The sequence below is a fragment of the Spea bombifrons genome, chromosome 1, assembly GCF_027358695.1.
Source record: "Spea bombifrons isolate aSpeBom1 chromosome 1, aSpeBom1.2.pri, whole genome shotgun sequence".
Classification (NCBI taxonomy): Eukaryota; Metazoa; Chordata; class Amphibia; order Anura; family Pelobatidae; genus Spea; species Spea bombifrons.
The window spans coordinates 117,680,867-117,697,739 of NC_071087.1; the positions used below are offsets into that span (position 1 = coordinate 117,680,867).

General features: G+C 42.3%; 4 protein-coding genes across 4 annotated transcripts; 2 read left to right on the plus strand and 2 right to left on the minus strand.

The window, feature by feature from the left end:
• The first annotated feature begins 304 nt into the window (after positions 1-304).
• On the plus strand, positions 305-2,841 carry LOC128500712 (cytochrome c oxidase subunit 6A, mitochondrial). Its single transcript, XM_053469965.1, has 3 exons — positions 305-467; positions 653-795; positions 2,606-2,841. Exons 1-3 carry the CDS (start codon positions 362-364, stop codon positions 2,693-2,695), a joined length of 339 nt encoding a protein of 112 aa, XP_053325940.1. The 5' UTR covers positions 305-361; the 3' UTR covers positions 2,696-2,841.
• Positions 2,842-6,903: 4,062 nt separating this feature from the next.
• Positions 6,904-7,502, minus strand: TRIAP1 (TP53 regulated inhibitor of apoptosis 1). The gene is made up of 2 exons (XM_053469986.1): positions 7,230-7,502; positions 6,904-7,149 (listed from the first exon to the last, which is right to left on the minus strand). The coding sequence occupies exons 1-2, from the start codon at positions 7,374-7,376 to the stop codon at positions 7,060-7,062; spliced, it is 237 nt and encodes a 78-aa protein (XP_053325961.1). The 5' UTR covers positions 7,377-7,502; the 3' UTR covers positions 6,904-7,059.
• A 116-nt stretch (positions 7,503-7,618) lies between these two features.
• GATC (glutamyl-tRNA amidotransferase subunit C) lies at positions 7,619-9,176 on the plus strand. The gene is made up of 5 exons (XM_053469943.1): positions 7,619-7,729; positions 7,843-7,890; positions 8,060-8,229; positions 8,301-8,404; positions 9,009-9,176. The coding sequence occupies exons 1-5, from the start codon at positions 7,658-7,660 to the stop codon at positions 9,068-9,070; spliced, it is 456 nt and encodes a 151-aa protein (XP_053325918.1). The 5' UTR covers positions 7,619-7,657; the 3' UTR covers positions 9,071-9,176.
• SRSF9 (serine and arginine rich splicing factor 9) lies at positions 9,071-11,379 on the minus strand. Its single transcript, XM_053469919.1, has 4 exons — positions 11,097-11,379; positions 10,280-10,464; positions 9,790-9,962; positions 9,071-9,702 (listed from the first exon to the last, which is right to left on the minus strand). The coding sequence occupies exons 1-4, from the start codon at positions 11,312-11,314 to the stop codon at positions 9,565-9,567; spliced, it is 714 nt and encodes a 237-aa protein (XP_053325894.1). The 5' UTR covers positions 11,315-11,379; the 3' UTR covers positions 9,071-9,564.
• Positions 11,380-16,873: the final 5,494 nt, after the last annotated feature.

Below are 16,873 nucleotides of genomic sequence, written 5' to 3' on the forward strand. Positions count from 1 at the left end.
GCATTATAATAAATAAGCACCATAACGTCTTCTTGAATCATACCCTAATCAGCCTGTAAAGGTGTCCGCATTGCTAGTACTTTGTGCCTGTGCCACTAGGATATGTATTTTGTGTATACACCCAGCACCTGCTGCGGGCGCTCCCACCTAGCGAGCCCATACGCTCACTGGAGACCTAACGCATGCGCAGTACGCGTCTGATGGACCAAAATAATGTGCGCTACGTGCCTGACAAATGAGGAAATTGCGCGTGCGCAGTAGCTTTGAGTAGCGTTGCGCCGTGCGCATGCGTGCTTAGCACCTCCTATCCATTTTATTTTAACTCCCGTCAGATCCGCTTCCTCTCAGTTTCACGGTCGAGATGGCGGCGTTGGGGAGACTCTCTGGGATCCTCGGCCGTTCCCTTCAAGCCCGTGGCCGTCCTTTTTCAGCTGCTGCAGCAGCAGCCCATGACCACGGAAACGCAGGTGCTTTGGGGAGCGTAGAAGTTATCGTATGTGACCTTGTATTAGGTCACCTTCAGTAGCCTTGGGAACCGAAGCCTTGGTGCGCCCGTAGCTCGGTGACAGAGCCTCGGTGAAGGTCATCTCGGTCTATTAAGGATGGCATACTTCCGTGCCATAGTAATAACGTCCTTTCTCTTTCTCCACAGCTCGCACGTGGAAGATCCTGACCTTTGTGGTTGCGTTGCCCGGAGTCGCTGTGTGCATGTTAAATTGCTATCTGAAGGCTCAGCAGCATTCCCACGAGCACCCCGAGTTTGTGCCCTACGAGCATCTGCGAATCCGGTCCAAGGTGAGATACCAGCCATCTCCCCCTTGCGCATAACCCCCTTTCATCGCACACATTAATTATAAATCTCTTCCGTGTTTTTTTTTTTTGTATTAACTTTATTCCTTGTCACAAAGCATGTCACAAAGCGAGCGTTTGAAGGAGAGTTGTGATTCGGCTCCATGATTTCACTATCTTTATGCCCAGGCGACCCTCCTGCAGGAAGGACATGGCTGGCCCTGTATAATGCATGAGCTGGATCATCAACCTATTACCAAACTCCATAGAGCTTATTGAAAGGACTGCTGTGCCCACTTAATTTTCCATGTGGTTACTTGCTCTGTTACATGAAAGGTATCAGTGATGTTATGCCATGAAAAAATAAATGATGTCCTTTGGATGGGTTCTGTGGAGTGTATTATGATAATGCTTCAGATCATGCATTATACAAGGTCAGCATGTGAAACACTATGTGAAAAAGGGTCTAGCTAAGGGGAGAGATGACAGGGAGTTTCACCCCCTTGACTTCACTGTACATTATCAAGGTCCAGTGAGCTTCTGCTGCTGAGAGCTTAGCTGACCCTGTATGATTAATAACTGTTAATTTAGTGAGATTTCTTAACTCTCCTCACCCAGTGAATTATACAGGGCATCTTGTTATGGATGAAACGGTGGCAGCAGTTGCGTTGAGATTAAAACAGTGAACATGAGATCTACATGCGTGCGTTGACTCCTGACATCTCTCCCTTTGGGAAATAGATACTCAGATCCCAAAATGTTGCTACAATATTATGTTAATGCATTAAATTACTGCCAAAAAAATTGATAAATCTAATGGGCTGGATGGTTCTTACCTTTATAAAGTTCTGTTTCTGTTGGCCTGACACTGCAGCTTTGATGCATATGATGGCTGTGTGATCTCGCTTTAAATGTACATGCTGTTCCCCTGCAGAATGCATGTACCCCTTTTCATACCTTCCAGTCAGTCCAGCTCATGCTCAAGGAACGCTTCAGGTCTGTTTGGACCCCAGTAGAGTTCCTAATAATTTCAATGGGAAGTGGCAGTCGGTCATTATCAAGAATTGTCAGACCATGGAGGGGCAATAGCTTCGGGGCTACAGTGTCTTTCTGGATAACGCTTATTAAAGTGCTAGCAAAGTACCTTAATATGCATCCTTCTCTGCAAGGGCTATAATTGAAACAACTGTCCGTTTAATACTGTATTTAAAAGTTAAATCTGTGGCCTTTATTTTTATGCATTAATCATACTCGGCATAATGATTAAATGGTAACTCCCTGTGATGTTTGTAGAGTAGTTTGGGGGGGGTGGCATGTTTTCACCATTGTTTTTTTTTACTTGAATGCACAATATTTTTAGTTGCACACTGGAAAATCTTTTGTTGTGCGCTGATTAATAATATTTAAAAACTGTTCCCCAGCTTGGATTTCTTTAGTCACTTTAGTTGCTTGGTAGGTTTTAGTTCTTAACCAGAACCATCCGCTAGGTGTATGTTAATAGCAGTGCTGTTGGGTTTTCTGTAACAGGTCTCATACATGGCAAGTAGAGAGTTATTATACCCCTAACCCCGAATAGTTTCTCAAAGAAACTTGGCTGAACACATCAAAAATCAACCCAGAGACCAATCTAAAGTGACTGGGTCACAGAGGTCAAAGTGTTTTGCTTTCCTTAATTTCTGTTACCATGTATTTAAATGGTACAATTTTCCAAATGAACGTTCAGCCTTTTCCGCTAGCTTTAAAGTATGTGATATGGCAAACGTGGACAACTGAGAATTGCTATGCTATAACTAAGCTTTTTTTCTCTCTCCATCAGAAATTCCCATGGGGCGATGGTGAAAAATCTCTCTTCCACAACCCACACCTGAATGCTCTTCCATCTGGCTATGAAGAGTCAGAGCACTGAATTCTGGACCATTGTGTTATCTGGACCAGTATGTTGTATGGGCCCATGTTAATTGCAGGACCACGCTACTGTATTTAAAGCTGTAAATTGCCCTCTTGTGACCTTCAGTGGAGGTCCCATAAATAAAATGTGTCTGGTTCTCTTGAGTTGATGTATCTTTTGGTGTGATAATATGGCTTTTCTAAAAATTGACCGCTTCAACAATCTTAATGTTGGCAGAATGCTAGACAGGCTAATGTGCACCTAACAGTGCTGTGGACACTGCAGTCCATGGAAAGGGGCAGTCATGTCAAACAATGACTGTTGAGATACCATTGGCCAGAAGCGAATAAGACACTAAAAATAACAGTGTCTCGCTAGTGTAATAATCAACAGTATGAGGCCAAATGCAGTCATCTACATGTGATCAGGACTTAAATGCAGACAACTGCATTGTCTCTTTTAAATGTTTGTTTTGCAAATCAATGGAGGATTCTAAAGAATTCCCATATATATGTATTTGTCCCGTTCCCTACCACCAAAGGCCGTGCAGGAGGTTTGTTTGGCCAAACTCCTCTCTCTGCAGATGATGCGTGCATCCGGTCAGCTACTGCAGTGGCTCAGACCCTTGAAGTAAGTCCTTGAAGTCCTTCTGTTGATTTCAATGGGGACATATTCTTTCCACTGATTGCTTGAACCAGTTATATGGGGGGGGTCAAAACTAGTCAGACCATGGAGGAGGGGGACTTGTCAGTTATTTCAAGATATCTAATTTTTGTTTTCTTTTTTTGCATAAGCAAATAGCTAATCACCTGCCAATATTATATTCGGTCATCCCTAAATATACCTGTTAGATTACACTACATTATCACGTGTCTATTTAACACACAAACATACCTGAATGTACCTGTCCGTAAATATCTGGGATCTCAAAGAAATTAAAATAAATGGGTATGCCCACTTGAACATATTTTCATTTGTTTAATATGATGCCTGGAAGCCAGTATTTGACCCTAAACTGGTTGTGATGCGGAGTGCTCTGTCATTTGTACAAGCTGTGCTTGGAGAAAGCCGATGCCGTTTGTTTCTGTCTAGCTTCTTGGATGAAACTTCATTATTGAGGGCTTCTAAAGCAAAAATTAGCTAGAAAATCATGTCAGTCTGTGAACGTCTGTGTGTTGGGTGAACCTTAATCGTCAACTGTATGGAGGCGTGTTAATCCAAAACTGGATCCAAGACAAGGTCATCTGGGAAAAAAAGATAAGAAATAGTGCTAGAAATTGTGTTTTAGGGTAAATATGAAAACAACATGAACAGGGTGAGCTGTCAAATACATCGAACACTAAGTCTTTTTAAAAAAAATTTTTTTTTTAAAGCTATTTTTTTTTCTTGACAATTGTGTTATTTGGTAAAGCTGTTCTGCAGTGTGTTTGTTCAGTATTTTTTTTGTTAAAATACCAGCTGCATTGCAAGCATGTGAAGTATATTTGATTTGTAAAACACCAAATGCCTGCATGTATTTAAGACACGTAGATATATATTTATATATATTAAGCATGTGTGTAATGTATACATTGCTTTCATTCTTTACCATGTTAAGTGTTTGCTATTTTTAGGACACATGCAATTTCCCCAATTAAGCAAAACGGCATCTAAACACTACAACTTATCAAAAACAAGCCAAGTGTCCACAACTACCCAGTGCGCCCTGCTACTGCAAGTAAAACTGCACCAATGGGAGTATTTTCCAGCTCTTTCCTCCCACCGCACTGATTCTGCCGGGTGTCAGCCACACTGAGCTCATCTCCTGCCTAGTGAATAGCTTCTAAAGGAGTGCCTGATGTACCAACCTCGCTGAGTGCATCCTTTGTGCGCGTAGGACCTTAAAGGCACTACGAATGGTTCTGCCAGGAACTCCATGTCTCGCGTTTACTTGCTACATCTTTGGAGGAGCCTGAAATGGGCCAAGCGAGACAGCTCCGTCCCTTACGACTGGCGCACGGCCTGGCTCTACCAGAATGCTTCCGGGTTGGTGCAGGAACACCAACAGGAGGGGGTATTTTGCATGACTTTCTGCTTTAGGTGTACTGTTGGTTTTTGACGATATACAAATGCCATCGCTGCTGATGATGCTCATGTTCTGCGCCATGTCGCACTCTACCTTGGATGTTATGTATCTTCGGTTGTTGAAAACTCAATCTAGCGAATGCATATGGGGGGGGTGGCACCATGTAATTGTAAAGGGACCTATGGGCTACCACCCACATTAAAGTACATATGATGGCTAGAGTGTCACTTTGCTGCGGACAGTAGTAGCTCAGGTTCCGTATTTCCCATTGGAATCACTAATGAACAGGACAGTATATGCTACAGCCACACAATGCTATCCACAAACCAACCTTTAGTGGAATCCCTGAAAATGTAGATATATTTCTTCCTATAGGGGGTAAACCTACTAAAATATACTAATTCATCCAGGCTGGAAGAAACTAAATAAAATCACATAAGTTTATCAATTCCAATAAAAAATATAACATTTTCCTAAATAACATGGGGAACATGAGGCTGCTAAATAAATAAGTAAAATACCTCCCTATAATAAATAAATAAGCAGTTGTGTCCACAGCTGGTGACAATGACAACAATGTTACAATGGGGGATCATTTCTTGGAAAAAACATGTTTATCTCTGATATCTTAAGGACGCTTTGACCTTTAACAATCTGTGCAAATTTTAATGCAAATCCAAAAAGGTTGTCGCTCTACATCGTATTCTGCGCTGGCCCAAGAAAAGCAATCCTTTCTCAGATCAATAGTTCTATAGATTTTGCTTACCATGGCAGCCAGATATTAGCTAAATAACCTTCCAATCACAATATATAGTTTTATTTGGTCTCGGAGTCTAATAAAAGCTAGAACAATAGTTTCATCAAAAACATATAAACCCGCTGCCTTGAGATCCTGCTGAAGAGCGTACTGGCGGACGTTGATGTGTCTGCGTGTAGGGTTTTGTTGTGATTATAGTGATGTTTCTTTGTGCAATCCATTTGTGATATATGAACAATAGCTCACCCTAGCCATGGAATATATTTGACTATAAACACTATGGAGGAAAACTGCACCAACCTCTGCGTTTATTGTAGAGTAGTAGAATAAAACACATATGTTTAAAGAATTCACATTGGGGTTTATTCACTAATGGGAAAGTTTGTAAAAAACTGTTTCATTATGAAGGCCCAATCCCAGAGAGAGAGCTTGGCCAGCCTTGTATGATATATAGTTAAATCAGCAAGATGAAGCTTGCCAGTGTTGGCTCTACGTAATGAATAGCGAAGTGCATAACATCATCAACTCTCTGTTTAGTGGATAAACCCCATTATGTGCAAACGGTGACTTTCGCATAGTATGTGCTTTGTAGTTGATCCAGCATTTCACGAGCCATTAGTTCCTTCTTACGAACGTATTTAGCGATAGATCCACCGGTTAGGGCTTCCAAGGTACTGTATTAGCACCATTTACCTACAGCACCTTTTAACATAATACAGACTAAGGATTATTCTCCCAAATGCGGTCAGTTTTATGTTTGTCACAAAAGAGATTCTTCCTGTCACCAACTTAGATTACATGCCACTTATTCACTAAAGTGAGACCTGGCAAGAAGGGGTCTATTGACTAACAAGAGAGTTGTGTTCCATCTCCTGGACTTCGCTATGCATTATGAAGAGCGAAGGCGTGAGCATCTACTGCAGGAAAAGCTTGGCAGGCCCTGCATAATGTATAATCGAGTGAGGTTTCTTCACCCTTTGATTTATGCATTACACAGGGCCAGTTGAGCCTTTTGCTGGAGACACTTGCCAGTGTTGGCCCATTATAATGAATAGTTAACGAGGGAGTTTAAACCATCGTTACACTCCAAACTCTTAACTCTCCCTTTAATAAATAAACCTAAGAAAGTTTGCAGGGGAGATGTGTTTCTGCTCCCTCACTTACCCAACACGTTATGAAGAGCCAAATCAAGAGAGCTTGTACCGCAGAAAAGGCCAGGCTGGCCCTGTATCATTTATAGTTAAGCAACATTTCACCCGTCTGCACATTTGTTAAATTATACGTTATGTAGGGCCAGCTCAGCCCGCCTTACAGCAGAACCCCACAGTGAAGCAGCACCTCTGCATTTAGTGAATATACCCCATAGATCACTGGCGCTGGATGAAGTGGATGAGCCGCAGCGTGTAGCAAGAAAAAAGCCTTTAATGAGATTAATATACAGCCTAACCACTGACAAGGCTGATAAATATTTGTACATTTTCTTACAAAATAGCTTTCCATACATAGAAGCGATAGATAATAGACGTCACGGGCCCCCCAAATGACGGGGCCCGCAGAGGGTCAAGAGGATCCATCCGTTTCGGGTTTGTCTTTGTTAGGACCCATGAAATCCACTCCGTCCACGGGGATATCTTTTTCCTTGATGGCTTTCTGGAACAAAAAAAAAACACGATGCCCTTAAGCAGGATGCCAAACAGCAACAAGATGCCGCCACATTAACCGATTCTCACCTGCACACACAGCCGGTACCGCCGGAAGAGCTCGGTACACGGATCCCCGCTTCCCTCTCCTTTTAGAAACTTTTCGGCGAACCAGCGGTTAAAACACTGGTCATACTCCCGCTTCATTTCGGTGCATTCTTCGCCAACGCTGTTCATGCTGACAGAAGGGCGCCCGAAGCCACCAACGCACTTTTTGTCCTCTTGACACCTCTCCTAGGACCTCAGAAAGAAAACGGCCATCTTAAAACCGGGAAACCCGCGGCAGCCATCTCCTAATCGGGCAGAGCTGCGATGGCCATTTTACAGCAGGGCACGCTTACTAAGCGGAGCATATCCGCCCTTTTTAAATATGGCTGACTTGGTAAGTCACAAGGTCACATGCCGAGGCTCACTGGCGCTATTTGTTTTGTCGTCATCTTTAAGGGACACTAATAGAGATGTGGGTGCGAGCTGCTACGTTCCGGAGTCGGCTTTCCGAGGTCTGCCGGTTGCTCTCTACGCATAGTAAGGTAGGTATAGTAAATACATACATACACATACATACATATATTCTCTCAATCCTCATAATATTTTTGAGTTTGTGCATATATAAAATAAATACCACTGATAATTTTCTTTGAAGGTACCACCCAAACCCACATGGAGCCTGGAGCCCAAAACAGAGAGACAGGTAAACATACGCATGTGTTATATATGTGTGTATATATATATTTGATGGACAATAAACATTTCCTGATGGTAAACCTGCATCTCTGTATTCTTAAGGTCGCTACATGAAACTGAAGTAGCACTTCTTCAGCCAATCACCTGCACAATATGTCTTATCGGTGTGTTTGCAGGATAGCTGCGTTAACGCGGAAGTCATTGATCACTTGGAGCACTTGGCACTGGTAGATTTCCGAAACCAAGAAGGTGTGCAGCGTTTGGAAAAGGCCATCCAATTTGCTAACCAGTTGCATCGCGTGGATACGGATGGCATTGAACCCTTAGCATCTGTTCTAGAAGACAGGTACCTGCCAGCTAGTTTTTGCTACATTGATTGTTACACCTCTGTTAAATTTTCTCTCTTTTCTCCTACAGACCCCTGTACATTCGTAAAGACTGCGTCACAGCAGGGGGCTGTGCAGAAGACCTGCTTGAAAACGCCAATGTCATAATAGAAGAGTACTTTGTAGCACCACCAGGTACAAAAAAAAACCACAAAAAAAACACATACAAATGACCTTTAGACCCATTGGAAATAATTTAACTACGGACAGGGTAAACCTGCAGCTTAGTTATTTCACTAAAATGTTTTTGTTCACATTTCTCTCTCAGAAAGCCCCCTTATTTCACCACTAAAATGCTTAAAGCAGTGTTAATTCTAGCAAAATCAGTTGTATTTCACAAAAAGAAGGGTAAGCAGAGACCTCAAGAACTCCTAAGGAGTCCCCCAGTGTAGGTCTGGCTGTTTTAATATATTGTGTAATTCAGTGATACAACACCAGACTCTGGGGGTGCTCTATGAACAAAATGTAATGGTTTCTTAAAGCAATTAACAGAAGTTAACCTTAATGTCAAACATGTAGTTTGAAAATAACTATTCTATGTTAATAGTATGTAATGCTCATTATCTTTCACTTACATGTCTAGTGAAATATTCAAGAGTGACATTAACTATTTCACTTCACTGCATTATGAAGGGCTCTCGATTCTTAATGCATCGCCTTACTTACAAGTCAGTGATTCACTCTTCGAGGTCTTTACTGTGTGGCACTTTTGTACATGACAAATCTATTTTCCCAACAGGTAACATCCCTCTACCGACCCACAGCGAGAACGGCTACTTGACAAAGTTAGACAAGATGTAGTTTAAAATCCAATGACCAAAATCTGTTTATTTGGACAGCTACAGATGCTCTGTTTATTTAACTGAAACAGTTTCATAATAAAAAGGAAAAATACATACAAACTTGATTTGAGAAGAGGATTAAAAAGTTATTTGAAATAATATTCTTCTAACAAACCGATGGGGAAGATCTTAACGCAGGACAAGCATGTCTATTCCCTTGTGTTTGTCCCAGTGCCAAAACATTCCACTGCACTGCTAATCCCAATTATACCTACTATTTTCACTGTGCAGCATTTAATATGCACAGGACATCAGATTAGGCACAATTTTATCTTCTGCCTTCTTACAAAAAAAATAAAAAAGGAACAAAACCAACACATCTGATGTCAAGGAACTGCTAAAAATTTGGGTTAACTAATGATATAAAAGACAGTTGATGAAATCCATCAGTGGTGGAATGTAAGAGCAGATGGTCTTAAGAATTAGACTCATAGAAAGTGTCCCTGTGGCAGCTCAGTACGGTCGGAAAGGAGAGGCATAACGAGGTGAGCGGCGGCTCTGATATGGGGAATCACGCCCTCTGGAACGAGACCTGGATCGAGAATAGCTGGTATTTCGTTCAGGGCAGACGCGAATATAGGAAGTTTCACCCTAGATAAAAATAGATAGTGTTAATTGTATAAGAAAGCTTTCGATTTGCGGGGCAAAAAATACTTGCATCATACAACACGAACATACTTCATGAGACCGAAATTTTGTGTCGTCCAGCTTCCGCAATGCATATTCCATGTCTTCTTTGCGAATGAACTCCACGATTCCCATTCCATCCTTGTGTACATCAGCGTAACACACGTCTCCTGCTTCCCGCATATGATCTTTCAGATCCTGCCAGCTGCCAGATGGGGGAAGACCTGTTCCAAACAATTTAAGTATATTGTAGACTTACTGCAGATAAACATGCCAATGTGTTAACTATTTTTATTTAAAGTTGGAGTTTCCATACAACCTACACAGTTTCTAATACAAAAAACACAATGACTCCTTTACCACTGCTTAGCCCAGAAAGAAATGGGTACAAATACTGCACCAAAACAGAAAGTAGAGCTTTTATTGGACTATAATTGGTCATGTGATAGGTTTTTAATAAATAAAATAAGAGTCCAGCATCACCAAGGTAAACCTATTCAAAGCTCTGCAGGTGTGAAGAGAGTCGAGAATCTGCAATTACCTGAAACAAGGACTCTATATTCAGACCTTCGAGAAGGTGGTCCATTTCTTCCACGTGACCCTCCGTAACCACCTCCTCCTCCGCCACCACCACCAGAGCCACGGAATGAGCGTGGAAATTCTACTCTAAGCCGGCATGAACCAAAATCGTATCCATTTCGGCCAAATACTGCATCTTCGGCATCCCTAAGAGTCAAGTCAACAACAGATAATGTGAAATGTAAAACCTAAATTCAGAGATTCCATGTATAGGATTCTTAACCCACTTACCATATCAACATGTAAACAACCCCCCTCAGTGTTTGCACAAAAGCCAGCTCCCACCCCCATGGTATATACCCTCATAGCACCCAACACGACCTGAGGATGAGAACAATCATCAGAAACTTTCATATTTACTACGCTCGTAAGGCATTACCAGTCCAAAACGTGTATGATCGGTTTCCTCCATATAATGCAGTTTACTGTAATGCACCTACAGCCTTATTTCCCAAAGCCACCAAACGCCGATCCGTAGGCCTGGTTCCTGTGTAGGCCCCACTGCCCGGGATACAAGTAAACATCCAAGTGAATATATAATCCGGTGACCTCCATTCCTTACTTAGCTCGTCCTTTTCACGCTCCAGGGTTTTTGTCACTCAATCCAGTAGCTCAAGTAATTCCAGTTTAAGACCAAACGCACGCCTATTCCCTCAGTCACAATCCGCCTCTCGTATCCTTTTTCCTCCCGCCTTCTCCATCCCCTTTGTCCAACTCCCACAGGCTTCCCTCCCTCGTCTCCACATATATCCCGTTAGCTCCCACAGTCTTTCCCTCACCGGGGGTCCATGAAACTGATGAACGCGAACGGTGCGGCGCTGCTCCCGCCACGGTTCTTCAATTCGATGCTCCGGATCCGGCCATAGCGATGAAAGAGGTCCTCCAGCTCCTTCTCCCTTATATCTGCAGGTAGATTACCGACATAGATCCGCCCGTCTCCAGACCCGGAGCCAGAGCCGGAGCCGGACCTCGAACCTTCCCGATCCCAACCAGACATCCTACTGCTTCCTGTCACCGGCCGCGCGGAGCACGGCGGGACACTACCGGAAGTTCCTTAAAGCGGAAAGGGCTGCCGGAGCGCGCCTAGAAGGGAACGCTACAACGAGAGCGCGCTTAACGGTGGGCGGAGCTTATGCCAACGTGTTACGCGCTAGGGTTCAAAGCATAAACAAAGGGACGAGATCCAGAGAGGTGGTTTCATGAGACGTAACATGGCAACCGCTATGTACCTAGCAGCCTGCTAATGCTGCCCTGGCGATTATGTAACAACATACTCAGCAATGTATGATAGTGGCGGGCCATACATTGGTGAGGGGGGGATGCTTGATCGTCTGACATTAAAGTCAAAAGTGCCATGAAGCCCTGGGGTGTTTTTTTTATTGCACCCAGATTTCGGTGTGTACATGTGTGTAGCAGGGGCACAGTATTATTTTTGAGTGCACTTGCACAGGCACTTTTCTGGTCCTCTATGCACTTTATATTATTAGCCCCAGCCTTCTTAGGCTAGGTGGCAGCATAGCATATTTTTTGATATCTAACATAAGAAGGCTGGGGCCTTGATTGGCACATTTTTTGTTTCAGGTTGCATTTTGTTTTTATGCACTGGGCACAATTTGTAATCACTGTAATCACTTTTACTTACTCCCTGTAGTTCAGGTATAGATCAAATAAACAACACATGTAAACAGCACGTGCATGTATAGATCAACTGAATAACACACTTTCATTCAAACAATCATTTATTCTCACTCTCACACAAATCATTTACACATATTCATTCATGCATTCTCGCAAATTAATTCATTCTCTCACTCCTATACTACACCCCTTTCTCACTATCTACCCTGTCCCCCATTTTCTCTATCTCCTCTTCTTCCCTGCCTTCTCACTATCTACCCTCTCCTCCCTTTGTAGTTCACTTACCTTTCAGAAGTCCTGCGGTGGAAGCTCAAGGCCTCTGTCTCGCTGCTCTGCCGCGGTGAACGCTGCTTCACTGCTGATATCCGGTATATGACGTCATATTCCAGTGCTCAGCATGAAATGCCGGCACCACGACCAAGACAGAGGCCTCTGCATCAATCAGTGCTTCCTCGCGGAGCTACGGCCCTGCTCACAATAACCAGGCAGCGCAGGAGCCTGTCGCGCTGTCTCTGCACTTATTTGTAAACTATAAACAAAATCTTTTGAGAGTTTTCCTCTCTTTCTCAGGTCTGAAACAATACTTGAGGAAGAGAGGACAACTTGTCTGCAATACTCTGGTATTTTGGTATTATATATATATATATATATATATATATATATATATATATATAGTTTTGTCAGTGGCATGGTTTAGTGGTGGAACTTATTAGTCCCCCCCCCCAGTTTTGACTTATGTGCCCCCCTATATACAGTATTGTTCCTAGAGTCGCCACTGAGAGTAAGAATAAACTAGCAAAAGGCTGTTGTCCTCCCAAATGTCAAATACAAAGAGTAGGGGGGGGATTTAGCCCGCAGGTCAGGCTGGGGTTGGTCGTGGCCCCTGGTGTAGTGGGGCCTACACTGACAATCAAGTTCACTTTAGAGGTAGCCAGAATTTTATCCAATAGATTCACTGCTTACAACTTCACAAAATCTTTTATTTCTGTTACAAGCTAACAGTCATCATTTTCCAAGATGGCGACATGTGTACCAACATCCAATAAGTTCACAGTTACGTCGCTTCCTGTCTCTGGGGATGAATGACTTCATAGACTTTGTCATGTCAAAGAAGATGTGTTCCGTGCAGTGGCATCAGACAGGCAGAAACCAGCTAGGTAAGCGTTTCATAACAGATTTGCTTTTCATTTATTTGCCCCACATTTTGAGGAGACAAATACATTTTTAAATAAGGTAACAGTAATAATTAGAAATAATAATTGACAGTAATTAGAATAATAAACTACATATTAAGTGCGTCTTCTCTCCGCTCCACTTACTGGTGTTTGTAAAATGCGTTGGGGTCATTAATTAGAATGTTTCCTGAGTAGATTTGGGTTGGAACCCCGGTATGTGTATGTATTATGTGGGGAAGATATTCACTTGCTGCCAAAATTGTTCTCCAACTGGTCTCATTGGACTCATATTCTGCAGGTGACAAAAAGATGGAGGAAGCTCCACGGCCACTTTTGCCCGGTGTGAGATTTGATCCAGACGGTCTGGAGTTCTGGTCATTCAGAGGGTAAGTCTCTAATATGGGTATCAGTAGGTGTTAAAAGCACTGCTTAGAGTAATTTACATTTAAAGCCCAACCGGTCCTATATTTAGATATGAATGAGTCGGCCCCATAAATGAGGTTAAAAGTGTTGGCGGGGCCTGGCTGTCTCTGAGTGGGGGTGTGAGTGGGTGTGTCTTTAATGTGACCCCTCCCATTTGCTTCCCACAGTTCCATTATAAACATGGAACTGTAGACACTTTCCTGAGTGCAGCACCGCATCGATCATGGCAGCCAACACACTGTGTGCGATTCTAACTCAGTTTTATGGTCTCAATACAGATACAGATGGGCCAAACTGTCCTGGAAGGGATGGAAAAGGAGCGAGGGACTCTGGATCCCAAGACAGCAAAAGAATCCTCTGAAATTTAAACGACCACCAGCCAAGCCAGAGCCCGCTGGATGGAGAATCAACAGAGTTCCTCCTGATTGATGTCTTATATAACTGGAACTGTTTTCCAGAATGTTTTGCTTAAGAAAGAAATCACAAAGAAATGTGATTCATGCGCCTAGTGAAAACAGTAAATTCGTGCATAAAGATTTAACCATTACTGGTCCTATCAGAAACTCACCTAAAATACAATTAAAATATGTTTAAAATTAAATTTATATTAAATAAATATAGTCAAGAAAAATATTTAATACCGTATGTTTAAGTTTTATGATAATTATGCCTAATATTACACAAAGTATGCTTACATGATCAGAAATGCTCTTAATATATTTTCCCTTAATAAAATGCATTTGAATATATGAAAAAGTGGGTTTTTTTTGTAAATATATTTATTTTGTGTCTTGGTTTTTCACATTTGTTTCTAAACCGCTGGCCATTATCGAATGTCTCAGTATGTCCTTCCGTAATATAGTTCCACCAATAGGAGGCTGAAGATGTTACTTTTTTGTGGCCAATAGATTTATAGCGGAACATGAGATAAGGTTTCCGAACCTCAGAGAAGATGGCAAAGGAATGAGTTGTTTTAGAAATAAAATTAGCATCATAGCCAGAATTTTAACTTCAAGACCTTTTTCCTCTCGTTCATTCTATTTTTCCTCAATCCCTAAATTTAGCATGGATACAAATCTGACACTGTGTTTTCATTAGATGGTTGAAGGATGTTATCCACACCAGAGAACCCAACCACATAACATTTTTTTGGCCAAACTAGACTAGGTCCCTAAGCACCTGGTTCCTCGCTAGGGTGAATGTTAAGATATGAGACAAGTGAAATATGTAAAACACTTATGAACAGCAAGCGTTACAGATCCTGTTTGGGTTTATCTCTTTCCTGTAGTCTGCATTCTTACACAAAAAATAGTTCTTCCAAAAACTGTAATGAAACCCATCTGCGAGATAGATGTAGATTGGAATGGCAAAGGGAGATTATAGAGTGCTCTGAAATTGAACAAAGACTTATCATGGGGGTTACCAGCCAAGGTTATGGTCATTAAAAAAAAGGTTTGAGGTGCGGGGGATGGAGTTCCAAATTAAAAACCACATATAGTATACAAATCACAATTCAATTGCTTAAGAGAAATTAGAACCTTATGTCTTGGAGCTAATTAAAAATCCCTGCAAGGTCAGGATTCAACTCCAGATGACCTCCTGTCACATAATACTCTGCTTCTCTATAATCTCCATAAGGCATGTAAATTACATTTGTGATGGTGCCACCTACTGGAAAGAACTGGGTATGGCTTCTGATCCTAATAGCATCGTGTTGGAATTGGTCACTACCTCTCTCTACCTCTCTCTTAAACAGACATCTGCTGGTGGGTGGAAATTACTGCGGTAATAAAATTATGTAAGAACTAGCAAGGAAAAAAAAGCAAAAATAAATAGTGGATAAATTATAACCCTTAATGATAATGGTATGCTGGATTATACTTAACTCACTGCCGGGATACTGAATGACAATCACTGGGGAAACAGGCAGCTGCACACCTAGGAACTCTCTGGCTGTGGCTACCCAGAGCCCTCCCTCCTAGGATGCGAGTAGGAGGTCCCTGTGATGTTGCGGGCGAGCCCGGCTTTTCCCCCAGGTGACCCAGAGACCTGGAGAAGCAGCACTTAACCCAGAATCTCCGGGTGAAACCCAGAGAGTTCCCAGGGATGGGCACCTGTAAATGGGCACCTGAGGATGTTTGTCTATAATCAACATGGTCCACTTACTCCTGAGCAGTCTGACCAGTAGAAGCCAGTCAACTGCTACAAGAAATGCTTGAAAAGTCACCCACTAGCTGAACACCCATCCCCTCCTTACTATTTTGGATCCATTGCCTTGAAGGAAGGACTTCCATGATGAGTTAGGCACCGGCCCTCTGGATATTTGCCTGGTATACCCAGCGGTGTATTTACCTTTAGCGCTGTCTAGGCCTGACACAAGGCAGCTCTCCCTTCTTCACGTCTTCAGTACTGGGGGCTCTATGTCTCATGTCTCATATTAGAAACCATGTTTAAAGGTGGTTAGAAATGGTGTTACTAACCTGGCTCTAGCCTGCGTGTTTAACCATCACCCAACTTATATCCTCAACATTTGATCTGTACTGTTCCGCAGTTCTGTGACAGAATTTGTCTTTCACACTTTGATCCATCTAGATAATCTTGTCATAAGCATGGTTTGAATTATACCTGTTTTCTTCCTAATGTGCTGATTTGATGGGAAATATATGGGTTCACTGTTTTTAAAAACAAGTGTTTGAGGATATTTTACACACTAGATTTTGTTGATGTGCGGCATAATAAAGTTTATTTTAGTTCAATAATATAACTATATCCCAAAACCGGTGGCTGGGAAACATAAGAAATTGCTCTTCCCATTTTAAAGCCTTTGCAAAAAAAAAAATGTGACATGGAGACATGCATTTAAGGATACCATTCCAAATATACGAAATGGCATAAGCCCAGATAAAACGGCAAAGGCTGACCAACGGAACGGTGTAACAAACAGAAGTGTTTGCAGTGTGTTCTGATGTTAAAGGAGCAATTGATGAAAATGTTCTATTTATAACAGACAGAGCAGGGAGGGAAACTGTATGTATGTGTGGGTGGAAAGAGAAGCCAGAATGCACATGTAGGTGGAATATTACTGTGGACTCCGAAGGAATGAATATGTTGTGATGTGTTGGTGCAGGATAAGGAACAAAGACAATTAGAGGGAAAGCATGAAAGAGAAAAGGTGGGTAAAGGAGGAGAAAAGACAAGCGGGGACAGTCATGAGTGGGATTTGAAAGTGGCAAACAGTTGGAAGCAGGCTGATTCATTGTGCCAGCTGGTAATACATATGGATCGGTGCCCGGGGGTCACAGTTAAGGTAACAGCTGGCA

Coding starts and splice junctions, on each gene's coding strand:
- TRIAP1 (XM_053469986.1), bottom strand. CDS start 7,376: ATGAACAGCGTTGGCGAAGAATGCACCGAAATGAAGCGGGAGTATGAC. Junction 7,150..7,229: donor GGTACCGGCTGTGTGTGCAG/GTGAGAATCGGT, acceptor TTTTTGTTCCAG/AAAGCCATCAAGGAAAAAGA.
- SRSF9 (XM_053469919.1), bottom strand. CDS start 11,314: ATGTCTGGTTGGGATCGGGAAGGTTCGAGGTCCGGCTCCGGCTCTGGC. Junction 9,963..10,279: donor ATATAGAGTCCTTGTTTCAG/GTAATTGCAGAT, acceptor TGTTTGGAACAG/GTCTTCCCCCATCTGGCAGC. Junction 9,703..9,789: donor CAAAATTTCGGTCTCATGAA/GTATGTTCGTGT, acceptor ATTTTTATCTAG/GGTGAAACTTCCTATATTCG.
- GATC (XM_053469943.1), top strand. CDS start 7,658: ATGTGGGTGCGAGCTGCTACGTTCCGGAGTCGGCTTTCCGAGGTCTGC. Junction 7,891..8,059: donor AGCCCAAAACAGAGAGACAG/GTAAACATACGC, acceptor GTGTGTTTGCAG/GATAGCTGCGTTAACGCGGA. Junction 8,230..8,300: donor GCATCTGTTCTAGAAGACAG/GTACCTGCCAGC, acceptor TTTCTCCTACAG/ACCCCTGTACATTCGTAAAG.
- LOC128500712 (XM_053469965.1), top strand. CDS start 362: ATGGCGGCGTTGGGGAGACTCTCTGGGATCCTCGGCCGTTCCCTTCAA. Junction 468..652: donor CCATGACCACGGAAACGCAG/GTGCTTTGGGGA, acceptor CTTTCTCCACAG/CTCGCACGTGGAAGATCCTG. Junction 796..2,605: donor ATCTGCGAATCCGGTCCAAG/GTGAGATACCAG, acceptor TCTCTCCATCAG/AAATTCCCATGGGGCGATGG.